Raw genomic sequence first — 21,885 nt, forward strand, 5'->3', positions numbered from 1 at the left:
TGGAGACCCGTGACGAGTGGAGAGAGGCGCTGCTCTGCTTCCTCCTCTCTCGCCGGTCCCAACCCCCCTCCCAGTGTGTGCACATTCCGCAGCCCCATGCCTGTGTGCTCCAGACCGCAGTTAAGCAGTCCCGTCTGGAGTGTGTGACGGCATGTAACACTGCCCTAGGCCATGCAAGATGCCTGCTCCCACTTAGAGCCCGAATGCAAAGAGATCATTAACAGATTTGAGTTCAGAGCAGAGCAGAGGGGGAGCAGGAATCAGATTGTGCCTCGGAGAGAAAGAGGAAACTTTCCTGCAGAATATTTTGGATGGAGCCATTATTTTCATTTCACCCTCAAATTATTAAATACCTCTTAACTGATTTCCCTCAGGGTTTTGGATAGGAAATGTGCTTATACACTAAATCCCTTGATAAGGGGTAGTATATTCCAAATATGTCCAAACTTCCTCCCTGTGTTATTCATCAAGTGGGTTTTATGATTTACTGTAAATGACAGACATGTCTGTAGTAATGTGGTTGTGGTCCAGTAATTTTCATATTTCTGTGAACGTTAAAAAAGAAAAAAATGTTGGTGTTGCTGTACATATGAAGGCACATGACGTCCAAATTACATTTACAAGAAATGCCTGATTTGATCCTAAACTGCTAATTGTTTAGGGTCTATGGGAGGTACAACACAAAGATATCTGATAATAAATCTTTAAGTATTAACCCACTTATACACTCTCAACCCTATCAGATGAACTCAAGTGCCCCCTAATTGTCAACACCATTTATTCTTGCTATTTTAAATGTATTAATTTAATTTTAGCTGCTACTTCAACCATTTAGCCATTCATTGCTTTTAGCTATTTCAGCTATTTATTTATTACTTTTCACTAACATTATTTATTTTCACTATTTATCCATTAATTTAAGCTAACTATTTCAGCTGTACTTTTGAATTGTTGATCCATTGCATTTATCCATATATTTTGGGTAGCCAGAAACTATAAAACAGAAATCATCAATGAATTTTTAAATTTACGGCAGCTTCGCTCATAAATACTACTTTATTCTGTGTTTCATTTAAAATTTCGTCAAAAATAAACAGTTTGCACTACCTGCGGTCCTGTAGAGAAATTAAATTCAGCCACCCTGCATGAATATCAACAGTGAAAAAAAACATGACTTTTTTTTTTCTTTCAATTTTTAACTTTAAAACAGCAACTTTTTTTTCTTTTGTAAATCTTATAATGCCCACTGTGCCAGGGTACTGATATTACTACTGTAGTGTGAAGTTTATGTGGGGAAGCTACCATTATATGCATATTGCTACTGCCAGCTGTGTGTGTGTATGGGTCATTGGCACTCTGTGTGCAGTACTCCCCTGCTGTTCGCACTTCGCCTTGACTCCAATACCTGCATGTGGTGTGAATACTTTAAAAAATTTATGGTGGAGGGAGGTCAAGCATTTTCCTCCAGTCACTCAGGGAGGCTCAAGGAAATATATTTGTAGCTTCAGGAGGGGCGAGATGAGAAAAAACAAATAAATAAATAAATAACTAACGTCACACCCCAACCCACCCACTCCTCTGATGTGTTTGTAGCCATTAGCCCTTAGCCATTATTTTACGGTTACAGTTTTAACTGTTATTACAACAGTTGTAGCTATTTAAACCATTATTATTTAGCCATCCCTTTTACCTGTATCAACATCTCTGCCTGCTTGCCAACACACACACCCACACATATATATTTCAAAAGCTACTCCACAGTCACACCATAAGTAACTGCAGAAGTATCCCCATGGTGAATCCCTGATCTGCAGCATTACTTCAGTATCATATTCAGTCCCTCTGTTATAACAAAAGAGCACTGACTTATCAAAGTTATTTATTAAATGAATAAAAAATCTTACAAAACACATTAAGGCATACCACTAGGAAATATATACATAAAACCATACATGGCTGGCGATAGAAAAAATATCAAACCATCTAAGGCCATCACATAGTGTAACTAGCACACTGCAAATGTCCATGGTTCTCATAGATTTTATTTAGTTTTATACTTGAAACGGTGGTGAAATAAATACAAACGCAAGATGGAAAGATTGGACACGAGCGTTGACGTGAACTTTTTTTTTTCTGTCTACTATGAGAAATCAAGGTGACAAAAATGGAGCTGTGTCTTATGAATGTAAAGAGAATAGGTTAATTTCTATTCCCTTCTTCAGCCTTCAGAGTTCATACATGATCTCAATTTAAGCCATGACTTATCAAATTCATATTTAAGATATTTACAATCATAGATGATTATTAGGAAGAGCTAAGAAAGGTGTTTTTAAGAATGCTTCATTTTCTTGTCTTCTGATAAGATATGAAACATAACTGGTGCATAATATATCCTCAGTGTGAATAAATACCAAGGCTACGTAGTGACTGCAGCAGGAAAGAAACAAAAAAAACAAGGCAACAAACTAAAAAAAACAATCTAGTGAGTAGGTCCCATGTACACATCAGATAAAGTCTTCTTAGCAACTGCAAGCATCATCGGGAGGGTTTGATCACTTGGCCACGTAAACCCTTGACTAGGTTTCTTGGATTTTTCTTCTCTTCTTAGGCATGCACATGTGCACAGAAATGATCCCAAGTAGGGAAAGTCACATCATGTTAGAAAGCAGAGTTGCTGGAAGAAACCATCTCCTTCTGGCAAAAAATCATCTGCAAAACCAAAGAGGTTGCTGAAGTTGTGATTCATAAAACCAGGCTAGCTTTACTAGAAACGATGATCTAAGCTGTATTTGTTTACAATGGTGAGCGGAAGGCTGATATTTTTTAGCGGGGGTGGGGGACAAGTCTGATTGCTATCCAAATATCATGTAAACAGTGGTTTTTCGAATAATCACACTTGTGCGATGAGAGTAAACACATTATTCTGTTTCCTGCCACTAACCAAACACTCACAGTTACCAGGATTAGTGTGCATGTAAACAACTTTGTAAATGAACTTATTGTTGTGTATGTAGAGGTCATTGTTGTTCTAATCCAATGTGACCAGGTTTCTGCAGTGTCCACTGAGTAAGGCGTTGAGGCTTAACCAGAATTAAAAAATATTGTTCCCTCAAGTAAATAATACAAGAATATTTTTGTTCTCTTAGTAAAAACTGGATTGTAAGTGTCCAACAAAGCAATCTGGATCATGATCAATGACAGGTGCTGATATCAGAGTGCCATCCTTGTCATTTCAAAGTTCTTCACACGAGTCTGTCAGTGTCACATGTTCGTTCAAGGAGCCGTCAGACCAAAGAAACACCCTGTGCGGGGCAGTTAAGAGCCGTTACCACGTCGGGCCTCTCAATGCGGGCCAGTGCAGAACACAGCAGTCCCAGAGTGGCGCCTTCTTTCTGGGCCCAGTTAGAGAGGAGCGTGTGAGCAGGGGCCTCTCCACGCCCAAACAGGTCCAGCTGTTCAGGCTCGTAGCCCAGCGCTGCGCCCAGCTGCCTCCACCCCCGGCCCCCTCCCTCCTGTAGGAGGCGCTCCACCTCTTCCTGTCTGTTGGGGGGTAGGTTGACGTAAAGGCGGTTGTCCTGTTTGCTGTCCCTCTTCGTCCCTGTAGAAATCAACAACATTAAAAATTTATTTTCATTAATAATTGTAGTATGTATACTATTTATGATGCCCCAAATTAAAAGGTTAAAAGCATGGGTGTCATGCTACATTTCTTTCTGAAGTTCAACATTTCATAGGCGTGAAATTAGAAAGCTTCCATGTCATTATTCCTGTGGGAAACATCTGGAACTTAAAGGTGCCCTGTGGAGTTTTCGTGTAAATAAACCCACTCCTTAACAAATGTGTCGAATGCATTTACTTCCTTATAACGAGTTTAAAGAGTCATTTTTTTAAAGTATTTTGAAACCTGCATTGTTTACATCCATGTTCACTAGCTAGCAGCCTTCTTCAGATCTTTTTGTTGGCACATTGCTACGTTTTTTGGTGCATTGGTGCCATCGACTGTCCACTGGATAGCCAAAATCTGGTGTCAGGAAAGCATGTCAGGAAAGCATGTACATAGGCGCCTTTGTGCATTTACATAAAATAAAAGAAACAAACTTACAAAAACAATGCTAAATAGTTAGTGTGCTAACTAGTGCTAGTGGGAAAATACTGCACAGGGTGGAGAAAAATAGCAGAGATGGGACCAAGTCATTGTTTTGCAAGTCACAAGTAAGCCTCAGGTCTTCGCATTCAAGTGCCGAATCAAATGCCAAGTCATGACTGACAAGTCCCAAGTCATATTGCACTCTTCACACATTGTAATGCCATTTTAACAAGAGAGTGATTATATATTACATTTACCAAGATCACAAATGCTTTTTAAAATGTGTATTTGTTTGTCGAAAACAAATTTGTTGGAAGTTGTTGCATCTCCGTCTGTAACCGTTTTTCGTGGCTGTCTCCTGTAACTTGACCGGATGCCGTCAAATTGATTCAAACATATTGGATCATCTGGGGAATTAAGTGTCGACGTGCTGGGAATAAGTAACATTAGTTGATTCAGGAAATGAAGGGAAATAAAATGATTCGTGCCACACTTTTTAAATAACATTTTTAAGTGTTTTGGCTTGAGGGAAGTATTTTCAAGTCAGTGGGCTCAAGTCCAAGGAAAGTCACAAGTTATTGGTGTTGAAGTTCAAGTGAAGTTGCAAGTCTTTTTTGCTTTTGTCACATCTAAAGTCGTCAAATTTTTGACTTGAGTCCGAGTCATGTGAATGGAGTCCGCAACTCTGGAAAATACGTTCTGTCAGAAAATGAAATTTCCTGTTTCTAATAAAGTCCTTTTATATTGGAAAGTCCCACATCATTTCAAGTTTTATTAACAAGGCCTGTGTCTACCACACCTTTGCTGGGCTGGTTGTCCTGCAGGCTCTGAGAGTCCAGAAAAACACCGCTGTCACTTTGAAGCTTTTCTCCCTCTGGAGATGCTCCCAACTCAGCTGCACGGGCCTTAGAAAGAGCCTTCTTCTGTTTACACGATCTCCAGCTAAGAAGAGCAGAAGAAAACAATGTGAGTTAAGCTAACCACTGAGAGCTATTTTTCATCTCAGAGCCAATCTCTTCATCTTTATCACATCCATTTAAGGACTAGAACCCATCCCTAGTGAGGACTCACCATTTATAAGCCACATAAAGAAGCAGACCCAGCACCACGGCAGCCAGGACAGACACGTAGGCCAGAATGTTGTTGCTGCCGCTCTCATCTTGCGGGGTAAACTTGTGCGTTCCAGGGGCAGGACTGGTCTGCCCTTCCATCCCCTCATCAACAACTGGCCAGCGAGAAGCATCGGACCCACCCTGAGCAGGACGGGACAGAATGTGCAGCTTCTTGTCTATTGAGATTGAGAAAGAGAGGGACGTGTCAGGAGCTGTATCGTGCATCTGCACATATGCACATCAGAGACACATTTGGGCTGCATAAATTAGGGCCTGAAATAATTCCACAGAAGCCTGTACGCCTGATGTAATAATAGCCCCAGTCGTCCCGGTCCCCTGGAGTTTTGAATCCTTTCATTGCCCCTGCTTCCAGCCTCGTTCTCCCTCCTGCGGTCTGCCTATTTTAGGATCAAACACTCCATGGTACTGTGCTGACCCCTCGGGGGTCAAAGGGTCATGACATATGGACCCAGAGTGTGTACAAATGACCTTACTCCTGGAGAGCGAGTGTAGCCATTTGGGAGCAAGAGGACTAGTTGTCAGGGTCAGCAGCCTCCCTTGGCCTTGAGGTTTTTGGGGGCAGTTAACCTAAAGACCTGTCAAGCTCATACCAATTGGATTACAGCACTTAAGTGGGCTCTTTTTTCACTACTCATGTTTCTCAGCTCAGAGTGTTACAGAGTGTTCACATGAGGTGTGGATGCAGGTGTTGACCACATGTCCCTGTATTCTCGCAGGCTCCTCCGACTCCCTGTCCCCCTCCCTTTAGCTCATTCTTTTATCTTTTTCTCTTGCGTTTCAGATCTTTAAAGGATAAAGCTGGCACTACCACGACTGGCAAATCCCATTAAAAGACCAAAAAGTCTGTCTTTCTGTACTTTCTAATTTTCTTACTATGTCTGTGGCACTCTTCCCCAAGCCCAGTCGTTCCTACTGAAGACGTTTTTAAAAACTGGCCACAAATTTATAGCAACTTTTTTCCAAAGGTAATGTAATTTACTAAAACAGAAAGGGCTGTTTTTTAACAAATGACATTTAAATAGCAGTAAACTGTGTTCATTGGGTACTTTTTTCAGCTGTGTCTAATTAATATAACATTAAAGGAATACTTTACCCCATGAATGATCATTTGTATATGAATCACTCACCCCGAGTTGCACTGAATTTTTAAAAGAAAACTTTATTTTTCTCACGTCTCCAGTGAATGAAGACTCCAAAAACTCAAGACATTCTTGATCAATTAAAGTCAAAGGGGTCCACGTTTAACAACAGCAAAACTATCACAAAACATCTGTTTACAAACTCTTACACAACTCCTGCAGTATAATCCAAGTCTCATTCATCCAATCATATACTTAGTACTTCCCAAACACATGCACTTTCTCTAAGACCTTGCTATTTAAAACTGAACTCAAAGAAAAACATATTTACGATCTCTTTAAAGCCAGACTCAAAAACAGTAATTTTACTTTGGTGAACACGAGAGCTTCTGGTCTACTGCCGCCTCAATCTGTAGTTTGTTTTTGTAAAGCCCCTTTCTCACTGGACAAAAAAAAACACCAACACCCACTAGCATCCGGTGTTTGTATTTAATGGGAAAGGTTACAATCATTCCCAGGACAAATGACTCAACAGTAGTCATGTGTATTTATCGGCTCCAGCTTCGATCTGCAGTCTATTGGTTTTCCTGAATTTAAAAAATCTGCATACACGCACTAATTTTAAAAGTAAAAGGTGTATTTTTATGTGATTTTGCTGGATCCAAACTAACCCTTCAAAACACATAAGTCACACAATACAAACAAACTGATCAAGGCAGCAGTAGATCAGCAGCTCCCGTGTTCAGCAAGGTAAAATTACTGATCTTGTCAAAAGAGTCTGGCTTTGAAGATAGCAAGGATAAGTTCCCCTTTCAGTTCAGATTCAAATATGAAGGTTTTGGTTCAAATGCATGTGTTTGGAAATATCGGAGCAAAAAAACAAAAGACCGGATAAATGACAGGATTATACTGCACAAGTTGTGTGTATGAGTTTGTAAACAGATACTGACCCCGGGTAAGTAATTAATATCCAGATATTCATTCAGTGAAGTATTCCTTTAACTAAGTGGTTGGACAACAATGTAGGTCTATGGCACAAAGACATTAACTCTTTGGCTCACACATACGGTGAATACTTGTTAGTTTTGTGAAATTAATTTATTGCTGTTTTGGGTCTTTTATTTGGATTTGTTAACAATAACACAAACAGAGAATATCAGCAGTTTTGTATTTAAAATCCAATGTATCTTGTCAGTCTAAGTCTTTCTTACTACTCACCCATGCAGAGTGTGTCCGAGTTGGGCATGCAGTGTCGGATCTCCACCTCGCTGTCCGAGCACTGGGTGCAGGTCTGGCAGGGTTTGGTGCTAGTAATCTCCTCAGAAAATGTTCCCGGGCCACAGATCTGGCACTGCGTGTTTCCCTGAAGGCCACAGTCCCGGATGACACCCTCGCCACGGTTGCATTTGGAGCAAGGCGCACACAGGTGGTGGTTGCTCAAAAAGAAGAAGCCATTGTCACATTCGCATTGTGTTTCTTGAGTGGCAGTGCAAGCGGCCACCATGGGAACACTACGTGGGCACTTGGCACAGGGAAGGCAAGGGCCGAGGTCCTCAGACGAGGAAAACGTTCCTGGGAAACAGATAACAAAATCAGTACCAGTCAGGATAAACTGTGTTTCTCTCACAAATATCAGTGACGCAGTGCAGTTAAATTCTCTTGAGGGGCTGACAGAGATAATGATAAGGCAGGTAAAACATATTCCGCATCGGCGCAGTAACATTAGATTATAATTGCTTACCCTGTGGGCATGGTGTGCACTTGGTATCCTCTTCCCCACACTGTACCTCCACTTCAAAGCCAGCGGGACACAGACTGCAACACTGCCCTGATTCAGTGAACTGGCCGCTGGCACAGGCATCTCCAAGAGTAACCTGCAGTAAATACATAACACTTAGAAACAAATAGCACCACTGTTTAAAAAAACAAACACTATCTTAGCTCTCGGGCCTTTCATAATCAACTGTCTTTATTTTGACACAACAGTCACAGGATTCATCATGTTTAACTGAGGTGGTTGCCAGATCAAAAAAAAATAAAAAGAAAGTTTTTTTTCTTTGTCCAAGGAGTTCTCTGTCTTATATATGTGGGAAGAAAATTACACACACATCCGGCCCCTGTGCAACTGAAGAAGCAGGGAACTGGGTGAACTGAAAATGGCCTTTTTTTTTTATCTTTCTATCTGCCTCAGTTTTCACTGTTAAAGTGCTCTGAGTCCTTATCTGCAAGTGGGTAATGGCGAGCCCGGCTTGAGTTATGACATGAGGGATAGATCAGACATTCCTAACGGGCTGTGCAGCAGGGCTGGTGCCTGACAGGAGTGGCTGGCTTTAATCAGATGGCTTTAGACCACTGGAAAGAATAAGACATGAAGGAAGGGTGAAGGAAAACACTCAGAAAGGAGGAAGGAAGAAGTAAAAAGAGCTTCCGCCCTCCCGCTTACTCCAAAATCATCGCGAATGACAATGTGTAACTGTGTGTGTGAATACAGTGTATGTGTGTGTATTTCTTGACATCAGAAAGCGGGGGGGGGGGGGGCAGTAATATAAAGGAGACAGTTTCAGCCCCAGGCAAGGGTGTCAGTTAACCAAGGCTGCCCAGCATGCAAGTGTCTGTTTGGGTGAGAGGGGGCCTTTGATGTCGCAGGTGTGTCTACGAAGGTCAGTATTTCACTAACTCCCCTTCTCCAGGCTCTGAGCAACGGCATCTTAAACATGCACACATTTAAGGGAGATTGGCCCACTCTGCCTCGGGGCTGACAAGAGCAAACAGATGTCTAACAGCTAACCTCCTGCAAAGGGGAAAAGTAACAGCTAAACAACTCACTGATGTCTCTCTTTGTCTCTGAAGTCTGCCAACAAACACAAGCAACGTGTGCGGACCTGCAGAGCCTCCAACAAAAAGTCCATCAGAAACATAAACACACACACACACACACACACTGTGCCATGCCCCTAGTCACAAAACACTGAAATGTTCCATGCTGATACTACAGGAGAACCAGCTTTGAAACTGGGCTCGCCTCGTTCCAAAAACAACACCCAGTTTTACTGCGCCGCTTACAGAGGAGCCTGATGATATCTGAGTACCAGCCACAGAACCCAGATCAGGGGTATTAGGGTGTCGGGGTGGTGGAGTCCAGCAGGCAGGAACCAGCAGGATGTTTGGAGCTGGCAGACTGTGACTGAGCCTGGACCGTAATAACTTGTAGTCACCGAGGCTTCCTGGCAGCTCTGGTGGGTCCTCTTCTTGTGACAGATGGAGCTCCTCTGCTAACACTAGCTAACCTCTTAGCCCTCAATCTACGCTTTGATAAATATTTGGTGACAGTGGCTTTGATTTATTTTGATCTTCAGCTTGGATTTCTGTCATTTCACGGAGCCTGGTGTGAGTCAGGGCTGGTGGAGCTATGTAAGCCTGCCTGGAGGGCAGGAACTGCCAAAGGCTTGGCACTGCACCCACTGGTGCCCTGCACACAATGAAATATTTAGTCCATGCCCCACTAGAGACAAGCGGGAACAATGATCTAGTCAGTAGAGGTATGACTAAGACATTATCTACTGTATATAGAGTGTTAATAAATGTAAATATTACTACATATGGGTATCACTACATTTTTATTGGTATGAGAGAACATTCTAGTGTGCAATTTATATGTATTAGACGTAATATTACAATCAAATGATAAGGTTTACACTGTATGATCTCAAACTACATTATCATTACAGAAAATTAGACAAATAGGTGTAGATTTCAGGAGGGACGCAGGGGACATGCCACCCTTAATATTTAGAACATGTGCATGTGCACCCAAGGCAAGACATAAAAAGTAGCAAATGATTTTTATTTTGACAAAATCACAGACATTTATTTTATAAATTGATGCAGAAAATGCACAGATAGGTAAACAGGGTGTCTACAGGTTTCAGACACTTAAATTTAAGGCTTTTTATGACATTTTTAACCAAATTTAAGACTGATTTTTGGACAAATTATATTGTCCATATTCAAGCAGTACAGGTAAGTTCTCTTAATGCCTATTCTTTGTAGATTGAAGATATTTAAAGACTTTTTAAGAACCTGCAGACACCCTGCTGCATTAAAAATCACCAGCATGCAGGAAATTAAGTGTTTAATGCTCAGAACTTTCAGGCGGAGGACCCTCTGTTTCATACTTATGCCACTAAATGTTAAAATAAAACCTGCACCCTTCACTGGACAAATTTGCCATTAAATCCACCTCATGACAAAAAGTATTTATGCTCCCTTCCTGTTATGCTTTTCTTTAAGTTTAGTAACATTTAGGGTCAAAATAAAACTTAAAAATAAAAACTTTAGTCGTGCATAAATCAACAATATCCTACTTAGGTGTCATATCCATCTTACAGGCAAAGATTAATTTGCATGCACCAAATACTATTCGGTCTTATCTGCAGCTTTGGGGGCAGAAAGTCTGAAGGGAAAGGGGGGCTGCAGTTGCTTTTTCCATTTAGGTAAGAAGCTGCAATCTGAAGGGATTCCCCAGTGAGAACAGACGGACCACCGAGGAGCAAACTGCTTTCAATGGGGCTCTCAACTCCACGGCTGCCGGAGTCACTCAGTCATCACGGATCTCACACGCACACACACACACACACACACACACACACACACACAAACACACACATACACACACTACATTTCAGCCTTCTCTATGCCCTTTTGAAGTGAGGCCACTTTTGAAGGTGCGTAGGCTGGAGTTTCCACAGTTAATCTAATCTTCGTGAAAAAAAACACACAAAAGGATGCTCTCTTCCTGTGAAGACGACGACCCCATGAGCCTGTGACGGCAGCAGACAGAGGTCTTTCAAGAACACACGGCCTGAGCTGAGGGAAAGTTGTCAGAGCTGCACATCCCTTCTGCGCTGATTACTGTCATTAGTACATAGGGAGCATCAGGGACAAATTAAAGGACATGAGTTTCACCCAAAACTATGATCCTGATTCAAACAAGACAACACACAGTGATCTGTTAACCTTTAATCTGCTGATTCTCAGCTCACAACAAAGAGTGGAGAGGTGGTTCAGATTTCTAAATTATCCAGTAGTCTGCCCCCCACAGAAATCTGCTTAACTACTCTATGGAAATTCAAATAACTGTGGTAACAAACTAAGCTAGACCCCCACTTACACACACACACACACACACACACACACACACACACACGCACACACACCACAAACTGGGAGAAAATTGTGATAATTGCTTTGCTCCGGATATCCAGACCCCAGCTATACTGAACACTAGGCCACATTTTCTCCAGGAATAAGCAACAAATATGGCAACATGTCCAGGCAACAGTTACCAGTGTGCTCACATACTGTTAAATACAATGGACTTCTGCATTAAATCATTCACTGAGTAATGACAGAGGCATTTCCCAGCACAAACACTTTTCAGTAGGCTAAAGAAACAACCTCAAAGTCACGGATTGTTTGAGAAACAGCATCTTAAATTTCAAAAAAAGGAATCCTTCTGACACCCTGATGATACGACAGAGATAAACATCTTTCTAAGAACTGATGTTTTATCTAAATACTTTGATCTAACTAAAGTGCTTTGACTCCAAGGAGCGTGTCCAGACAGGACTACAAGCCCCATGGGCTTTGTGAGGTAGATGAGTGTCAAATTATTGTCTGTAACAGTGAAGGCAGGGCCCTTCTTCTGACACTGATCCCAGCTTAATGACATGCTATCAAACATACTGGAACTATAATTTGTTCATAAAATACAACATTTATCACAGTGTGGGTGAATAATATTGGTTAATTGTGTGCTCCTGTGTTTTGTCTGATGTTCAAAGTTCATTCACTCAGAGTGTGAACATATTTGAGAGATGTTTGGTGATAGTGTAGATGTACAGTAGGTAGGCCACAGCCCAAGACAAGCAGCATTATAGGAAAATAAGAAGCAGTTTGACTTTACTGTGTTTGAGAAATCAAATCTGATGTCTCCTCTCAGTCTTTCACTGTGATTTTCCATCTTCAGATTGACTACAGACATATTCACCCAACAGGGGCCGTGTGACACAGCCTTAATGAAACATGGCTCTGTGGTGTAACACAGATTTCCTTTGGGAACAATGGTATAAGACTCAACTCTGTGGCTGGAGCTCACAATAGCTGCTATTAAAATGTTTTGGAGATGAGAGTGAGAAATAAGAAATCAGCAGATGATAGAGGATTTAGAGTGGTGGAGATAGTGTGTGTTAGTTAAACAGTAATGAACTGTTGCTTACTTTTAACAGCAGAAGCGCGCAGATGACAAACGGTCTCATGTCTGCAGTCTCCAAATTCCTCCTCGACTTCCGAGCGGACAGATGCGTCTATTTCTCAATCTGCAGCCCTCAACAGTCGCAGAAAACGTGTCATGCAAACTTCCAGTTATCTAAATCTAACTGTAACACTTAAAAAAACTAACTCCTCGCGAAACGTGCTGGTTCCGCAAGTTCGCTCATAGTCCACTAACCAGATTTCTTCTACTTTACGCACGGCTTCAAAGCGCAGGCTGTGTAATCCGTAGATTCTCCCATTGGCTTCTCTTAATGCATTTCCCTGCTGATACTGTGCAACTTAACACAAAGTTTCTTCTGTTTCAGCTGGCAGGATGCGTGAACCGCCGCCTCTCTCGCAGCTTTGCAACAGATGAGGCAGGAAAAAAAGCTCCTGAAAGCTCTCCTGGGCCTTTTCTCCTCCCATCTCCTCGGCTTTCACTGCGGCTCTCTGATTGGCTGCATCCCTGCGACGCGCTGCTGGAAACAGAAATGTAATGGAAGAACTGCCATCAAGTCTGTCATTGTTACTGTATGTGTGTGGGTATATGACTGTAAAACCCTCTTATATATATTACCAAATAGTTAAAAAAAAATATTACAGAGCAGTAGGCTGATCTATGGAGGCCAAAAAGGGCTCAGTATTGAATGAATGAATAAGTGGGATATTATGGAATTCAAAAAATACATGAATAAGTAAGGACAAAACATTAGTGGTGCCATATAATCAGGCTGCTGTAAGTGCATTCACCTTAACACATGTACAACTTCAGGTGCTTGTACTTGAGTATCGTACAACTTCAATTAATAGCCCGGGCCATTATTCGATTAAATCACAGAACTCAAGGGGCCTATTTTAGGGACAGGCGTCTATATGAGACAGGCCTTCAGTTCCTTTCACACAAAACTGTTGCCCAGCAAAGATCGGGCAACACAATCAAATTGTTTACTTAAACCAGTATGAATATTACTCGTATAAAAATTAGGTTTCAGATAAAATATTAATTATGAATCACTCATTTGATCAAGCTCCAACAGACATCAGAGAGAGAGCATTATGGCACCCGAGGATTATGGCACCTGGCATACTGTCACAACACCACTTTATCCTGTTTAAACAACACCCACAACTTGGATTCATTTTCATGAAAAACCCTTTTCAGTCTTTTGATCTGAGGACCCCTATGAACTCAAGGAATATGAATAACTTGCAGGGTAATCGAGGAATGGGCACATAATTTGAGGTAGCCAACAACTCACTTTTACACATCTGGACAACTTCTACAAAAAAAAGAACTGCTTGGCAACCAGACCAGGCGTCTAATTGAGACAGGCATTTATTTGTCAAAATGTGTAGCCACACTGGGTTAGTAAAAGAGACTAGGCTTTTAATTGGAGTTTTACAGCATTTCCATTTGATGCCAATTAATGCACCCAATTAGTTTGTTTAGTTACTATGGATCAAACAGGTATTGTATAAAAATAGTTAAAATACTACTTACACATTAACATATAAGTAATATCTGATAGTTTAACACTAATATTCACCATTTTACTGCAGTACATTTTGCTCATGATACTTAACAAACCTTAACTTAAATAACATGTTTCAATGCTGGACTTTTACTTATGATGTCAATGTCAAGTTAATTTATATAGCACATTTAAAAGCCTAAGGCCAACCAAAGTGCTTTACAAGATGAAATCATCAGCACCAATAAACAATACAAGCAGAAACAGTACAAAGCAGAGAGGTAGAAGAAAACAAAACAAAACAAGACACAACAACAGGTGACTCAGCTCAGCCAAAAGCCAGGGTAATGATGGAGTATTTATTTTTTTTCTTGTGGCATTTTCACTCATGCATCTGAGTACTTCATCTATTAAAAAACCATGGGATAGTCGGATTCTAATTCATGAAATGCTATTTCATACTTCTATTTTTCACAACAAGATATTTTTTTTTCTCTATTAATTCATAGAATTATTAGTATCATTTTGTGTTGTTTATCTGCTTATTTAACACTTTGGATGATACTAATACAGATTAATGGTTGCTGGCACTGGTGAAAAGACAGTCGGCTACATTTAATAGAGTATTGCACAATTATGAGGTACTTGTACTTTACTTGAGTATTTCCATTTTATGATATACAACAGTTCAGAGTCAAATCTCGTAAATTAACACTCCAGGACATTTATGATGGCTTTAGTTACTTTGTGCATTCAGATTATTAATACAAAAGAAAATCAACCAACAAAGTAGTTAATGATATAATAATAATAATAATGAAATATACTATATTATTCTGAAATGAATCATTCTGCGTATTGCATATTTTTACTTTTGTTATTTTAATATATTGTGCTGCTAATACTTTTGTACTTAATGTAATATTTTCAATGCATAGCTTTAATGTGTAACAAAGTATTTCTACATGGTGACTGACATTGCTACCTTTACTCGAGTACAAGGTCTGAGTACATCTTCAGTCACTGGCTGCTGAGACCTCAAAGGTGTCCTGTTGGGGGGTTCAGATGTTTAATAAAGACTTGGCATAATCCTATAATATGTTCCTGATTCACAGTAATAAAATGTGTAAAAACAGCTTTTCATATTAGGCTTACACTCTTAACTATATTCCTAAAACTTTTGTGACAGTGAAAAAAACACATGTGGATCTGAGGACAACATCTCATCAGATGGATCTCTGTGACATGACACCAGTTTACAACGCCACAGGGCTACTTACACAGAGCTGTGATCAGTTGTTATCAGAAACAAAAGAGAGCATGCGAATCAAACAAGATGCTCTGAAGAAGAAGTGCATGTTTGATCTCGGCAACTCAAAAGATTAGAAAACCAACGCAGGGTAAATTACACACCTTGTAAATTCTAGTGAATGCATCGCAGGGGGCCCCAGGGACTTCAGAGGAAAACAAATGGAGAGATCTCTCAGACACAATACTACTTGCACTTCAAAGCCTGCTGAGGGACGAGAGGAGACAGGCAGAGAGGATGTTCCTGCTCTGATAAAACTTGAGACCGCATTTCAGTTTCTTTCATTATACATGCAGACAGACACAAAACCTCTCACTTGCTTGGATTTTAATTATGTCTGTATGCATGCATGCTTTGAGCATCATCCACACTGACAAGTGTTTTTTATTCAGTATTATTGGAGTCATTAAAGTCTTATTTTCATAAAACAAGTGAAAAACAAACTCTCTCTTTTTAAAATTTGTGAAACTTATTGTGTTTATTTGATCATTTATTAGATATTTGCTCCAGTCTTGCCAAATAGTTTTTGTCTATTATTGTTTTTTCTCCAGTACAAACCAACTTCTTTCAAGTTTCTTTTCTGAACACACTCTTAAAGCAAGTAGATTTATATTGGCAGAAATGTTGCAGTGATTTTATCACACTGGCCCTTTTTTCACTTCTTCTAAGAAAAAATTACTTCCAGGAGAAAACTATTTGGTAACGTGGAGGTTTTTTTTGCAGTTCATGAGAGAAAAGATCAAATAAATGGTAAATAAACACACATTTATCAGCAACCAGACAAATAAACAGTTCCCCTCACTTCTTTATTCTTTACTTGTCTACATCATCTTGCTGTAGGGCCGCAGGCCCTTTATCTGAGGGCTGAGTTCCTCTGTGGTCATACATGGGTGGGAACGATAAGGCAGCTATAAAAAAAACATGATCTTGTGGACCAGAGGGGGAGAAAAGGAGAGAAGGAGGAGGGGGAGGGCTGATGTCGTTGACGGAGGCCTGTTTGAGGGCTGTTGCGGTTCTTGGCAGGAACAACTTGAACAACACCAAAATTGCAGCATTTCACGACATCCATTCCCTGCGCCTGCCCTCAGGTCTGGAGAGGTCAGAGGGAGATACTGCCAATAACCGGGAGCGAGGTGTCAACCCCTCCCACCATTGTCAGTGGAGCCACATGAGAGTGACTGCATCCCTCCTCGCCCTCCTACTCCACTTCCCTTATTCTCTATTCTGTGGTTTGTATTTGTCCGGGAGTCTACAGGTTGGTTTTATCACCCGACTCACCCCTCCCCATTCCTCTGAATTGTACCCCCAGAGGTGTTTATGGGGAGGCCGACAGGATGTTCGGCCCACCAGGAGATCAAAGTCTCCTCTTCAAGTAAATGTGCTCACTGTGACCTTTTCAACTCTAATAGGGTTAACATCACAGACGCATGCAAGGCTGGGATTACAGTAGAGGAGCTGGATGATCTACGTCGTGGCAGTGGATCAGTTTCCTTCCTGCTGTGGTTCATACACAAGAATCAGAGCTCATTTTTCAGTAATGGGCGATCATCCTCAGGATATGGGCAATGGTTCACAGAGAAAAAAAAAGGATTCCTGAATATAAGTGTGCAGTCACAATTACTGGCCATATTAGGACAATTTCAAAAGGAAGCATAGAGACTGTGAATATGAGAAAACACACAGACATACAGACAATCAGGATTCCCACTGTGAAGTTACGAGGAGCACAGGCTGATTGATTTTTAAAAAGTAAAGTGTATTTTCAACATCTTCCAAGAGCAATACAAAAGCTAAATAATAATCCAAATACAAGGCAGTGCTGGCCTTCGCTCAAGGCTTTTTGAAGGATGACTGTGGATTTCAATCAAGACTTTTGAACAACAAATAATATCAGACACATAATGACCTCGACCTACTTATTTATAGAGGATTAAGACTGTAAAGGCCCAGTTCTGAAAAAAAACTTCATACTGAGCTGAATAATTCGCTGAAATATCATGATCATAACATTTAGAGCACAACAGAGCAGTGTTACATGAAATGATATCAGTGTGCACAATAGCAAACTTAACTATCAAATGTATAACTGAACAGCTGCTTATACAAGCAATCCTTTATATCCACAGAGAGTGATTTTACAGTTGCTGTATGTCACTTGAATGAAACATAATTTCAGAAAGCCTGAACAGATTTTGTGTATAAATTCATAAGTTGACATTACCAATACAGTCTCTACTATATTTGCTTACACTTAAAGGGACAGTACACACCCAAAATCAGAATACATATTTTGCCTCTTACCTATAGTGTTATTTATACATCAAGATTGCTTTGGTGTGAGTTGCAGAGTGTTGGAGATAACGGCCACAGAGATGTCTGCCTTCTCATGAATATAATGGAATTAGATGGTACTCAGCTTGTGGTGCGCAAAGCATCAAAAACATGCATTTGAAAATCTCAACAGCAGTGTCTCTTTCAAGAAATCATGACACAGTTACTGAAGATAATCCACAGACCTTGTTGTGAGCAGTTTCATGTAGGCACTATTTTCTTTCAACCAAACTACACCCACTTACTGTATCACCGCAGAGAAAGAAGCGTGCATCCACCAAGCAGCAACCTTCAGGGCTGAAAAATAAATCCATTGCCCAAGTGCCAAAACCTGCAGTTCCTCTAATGGCCACTTGAGGCTGGCTCCAGAAGCCAGTCAGTCCCCATTGACCCCCATGTTAAAATGCCCAACTTAACAGCAGAAATAAACATGTTTACAGCCTGGTACAAAAAAAACAACCAGTTCATGACAACTGTAGTTTATATAACTCACCTGCTTACATTTCATTAAGGCTTTAAGTAATGCGTATTAAGTGGTGCGCCACTTTGAGTGACAGGCTGTCTGTGAGGCGTTGCTACAGTCTGAGTCAGCTCCACTCTGTCGTCCAAACATGGTCACTTCTTGCTCCAAAAAAACCCCAACAAGATGGCAATGGTCAAAACGCAGGAGTCAGGCCTCAAAATGTGAGTCTGCAAACCAACTGGTAACATCATGGTAGCTATGTGGCAGCTGGCATCTACTCATGGACGCAAGGCTTCTGCTCTTGTCAAGCTTGTAAGCTGCCAACATTAATGCCGTCTTCCTTAGTTGAGCTGTAACGTTTGATAGCTGAGCGATGCTAGCTGAGCTAGCAGTAGATGTACGCTTCCTTCTGTGCAGTGATACGGTTGGCGGGTGTATTTCATCAGAAAGAAAATAGTTCCTTTATGAAACTGCTCACAACAAGGTCTGTGGATCATCCTGAGTAAGCGGGTCATGATTTCTGGAAAGAGGCATTGCTGTTGAGTTTTTCAAAGGTATTTTTTTGACACTTTGAGCACCACAAGCCATGTGCCATCTAGTTCTGTTATATTTGAGGGAAGGCAGACGTCTTTACAGCCGCTATCTCCAACACTCAGCAGCTCAACCAAAACAATCTGGATTGATAAATAGCACTACAGGTAAGAGGAAAAATATTTTTTATATTTTGGGGTAAACTGTCCCTTTAGGGTTATTCTTAGCAAAGCTTACAGAGACTAGGTAATTTGTGTGTGTGCTCAGTGTTATGGGTATTGCTTTCGCTCCAAATAGTTCCCTTTGTCTCTGTCCCGTCATGACACTGCATAACAACTACTTTGTTCCGACCACAGTAAAAGAAGCTGGCAGGAAGTGAATTCCTCTGAAACTCACTCACAGGCTTTTACGCTCACGTGTTTCAGAGTCATCATGTCTTGAGATGTTTTCAGCGCTTCGTAAAACAGCACAATAACAGTACAGGCAAGTATGTGCATCCAGCCAACAGTTTACTGAGTTCACAGACATCTTATCCACATCTGAGTCATAGTTGAGCAGTAAGGTGTGTTTAAATCAGATCAGCAGGGGTATAGTCGGACATATAGTGATCTTACATAGATGATTGGAATTCAGTGTTTATACATGGCTCGAGAGACAAGCTAAAAAGGCACTTTTCAGATAGAATAAAACAGGGATACAGTGTGTGATGAATAGAGTAATAATAAAACCAGTACAGACACATTTGTAAAGGTCTTTACTCTATTGTGTGTAAGGCAAGAGGAGGCTCTCCTTTCGAGTTTCATTGCATCCAAGCTCCAGAGTCATGATAAAAAAGTGAATATACTTCACATACTTGACCATTAAAGCAGTTATTGCTTTAATTGTAACAGTTTTACTTTGTTTAGAGCCTAAAGGAATGCAGGATTATATACTGTGGTATTGCAGTGCACTTCTGGTGCAAGGATCAGCAAATCCTGATGTTGACCGCTAAGGATCACAACACAGCACCGGTTCACAACCAGTTACCCCCTGTATCTTTCTTTACAAAGTCAACCCCCATGTGGAATTTACCAGTATTGCAACGTGGAAATCTCGAGCAACATTTACAGCAGTTTTCAAGTTTCCAGGAGTTTTAAGAAGGTGCCAACGCCAAAACAACGGCTTTGGGACATTCAACAGCGCAGGGATCACAGCTGTTCCTCTGATAAGGAAGAAGCCAAGAACATGAAGCCTGGAGTGTTCACAGCATTTCTTCTCTCTGTGTCTGAGGCCGTATGTGCATCAGCACGAGTCACATCCCTGAAATATGACTCACTGTATTTATAGTTCAACAGCGCTTCACAACCTCACACACCAAGCTCTTCTTCATCCACCAAAACAAGGCCACTCTTTGGAATGATGCTGATTAAAAACAGTACACAGCTGAAAATGAAATACGCAATAAAATATCAGTTAAGAATAAAAAAAAGTGCACAGTGTATAGTTGCTCTCTCAGAGAGATCAGTGGCTGAGGAGGATAGTTTCCCAGCTTGTAAAGGGAACAAAGGATTTGTTGAGTCTGGTGATTATCTCGGTGGTGCAGGTAGTATCTGCAGCCTACAGTTCTCAGAGTTCCTCCACCATTGCTCATCTCATTTGCCAGTACTCTCAGTTGGAATATACTCGGTTTCACCTGACGACACCTGAGAGATGCGACGGGAGCCCCAAAGGCGACGGGTGAATTGTCCTGAGCGGACCTGAGAACAGGAGTGGAAAACATGTTAATCTTCACTTAAGGGCTAAGATGGAGATGTTAGACCAAAGACGCCAAATTATCATCTGAAAAACCTGGTTTCTAACAAGCACTTCGCATATGATTACCCCCCTCTCCTCACGCACTCACACATACAAACATACACCGCCACCCCACTCCCGCATCTCATTGCTTCTCACCTCCTCTGGCTTCCCTGCCCCCACCACAATTAACTTCCCGTCCTCCAGTCCCACCAGGATGTGGCTGCACTCTTTGGTGACAGACAGACTCCTCACAGGGACCTTCAAGGCCAGGGGCGACACCGAAGCATCCAGGCTGTCAAACAGAGAATGAACGTTACTGTACAAGCTGTCAATTGGCGGCATTGTAAGGAAGTTCAAACTATGTTCTCAATGCTTTTACCTGCATAAATCTCGTATGTGGAGGCTCCCCTGCATGGTCCCCAGTATGATGTGTTCAGACATCAGGTGGAGAGCAGTCACCTGCTCCTCCATGGTGAAGGAGGACAGCAGACAGCCATTTACTGAGTAAACATGAATGGAGTACTTGCCCTGGAGGAACAAGCAGAATTTTGGTAATGGCGCTGAAGCAGGTTGAAAACTTGTTTGTGTGTGTATGTATGTGCACTGTAGGTATTAAAGCACCTTTCTGTTAGCTCGTTCCTCCAGAGAGGTCTGTACCACAATGTGGCCCTCCATGCCCACTTGGAGCTCAGAGATTTGGGCAGGTACACAGCTATCACCAGGAGGCCGCAGCGTTCGCAGGAACTGGCCTCGTCGGACAGTATGCACTATCACAGTCCCGTCCTGAAACACAGTGAACAGAAAGGGAGGGTCTACTTTTAGTGCATTATTTTTGAAGTTTCACAATGCAAACCAAAGCCACATGGACTCACAAGTAGCCAGTTTATTGGAGTCTTGGCAACCTGTCATGCTGCAACGTTTGGCAACAGAGAGTCTTAACAGATCAACGTAAAGCCCCTAAAACTGCAGCTAGGCATAATGGACTTTTATGTTCCGTGTATCTTCTCTAATTCAACTAGTTAGGAACACATGGGGAAAAAGCTCAAAATGAGAATCAGCTAAAACGGTGGTTTACCCTTGCTCAATTTGATAAAATTATGCTTTCAAGGTTTGAAGAGCTGCTGGCTATATGATGGAAACATCTGTCTCTTCATACCTATAAAGCGTGTTAGGGAGTTGTTTCCTGTAGCTGGTACAGATTACATTCGTACTTCTAATGAGCCACATCACAGTTTGCTTGGAGAACATCCAAGTATTGTTTTCAAGCATGCGTGGTTATTTATGTTGCACAGCATTTTTTAACACCTGTAAAAATCCACAGAACTCAAACAATATGAGAGGGAAAATTTTCATTCAATACTTGTGGGGAAAAAAAAGTGTTACAGCTTCTAA

At 41.2% G+C, this 21,885-nt stretch overlaps 2 protein-coding genes across 5 annotated transcripts in view; both read right to left on the reverse strand.

The window, feature by feature from the left end:
* Positions 1-1,866: 1,866 nt before the first annotated feature.
* On the reverse strand, positions 1,867-13,023 carry nradd (neurotrophin receptor associated death domain). Its single transcript, XM_049584432.1, has 6 exons — positions 12,578-13,023; positions 8,041-8,173; positions 7,518-7,871; positions 5,159-5,375; positions 4,887-5,029; positions 1,867-3,598 (listed from the first exon to the last, which is right to left on the reverse strand). Exons 1-6 carry the CDS (start codon positions 12,614-12,616, stop codon positions 3,285-3,287), a joined length of 1,200 nt encoding a protein of 399 aa, XP_049440389.1. The 5' UTR covers positions 12,617-13,023; the 3' UTR covers positions 1,867-3,284.
* Positions 13,024-17,127: 4,104 nt separating this feature from the next.
* The window catches only part of nbeal2 (neurobeachin-like 2), a 46,477-nt gene continuing 41,719 nt past the window's right edge, over positions 17,128-21,885 (reverse strand). For all 4 annotated transcript variants that reach the window (XM_049584436.1, XM_049584434.1, XM_049584433.1 and 1 more), the window contains 4 exons: positions 21,115-21,276; positions 20,873-21,021; positions 20,650-20,785; positions 17,128-20,453 (listed from right to left, as the gene is read on the reverse strand). In XM_049584436.1, coding sequence (XP_049440393.1) covers positions 20,349-20,453; positions 20,650-20,785; positions 20,873-21,021; positions 21,115-21,276 — 552 coding nt within the window. In that variant the 3' untranslated portion in view covers positions 17,128-20,348. The remainder of the gene's footprint in view (positions 20,454-20,649; positions 20,786-20,872; positions 21,022-21,114; positions 21,277-21,885) is intronic.

The sequence above is a fragment of the Epinephelus fuscoguttatus genome, linkage group LG8, assembly GCF_011397635.1.
Source record: "Epinephelus fuscoguttatus linkage group LG8, E.fuscoguttatus.final_Chr_v1".
Lineage (NCBI taxonomy): Eukaryota > Metazoa > Chordata > Actinopteri > Perciformes > Serranidae > Epinephelus > Epinephelus fuscoguttatus.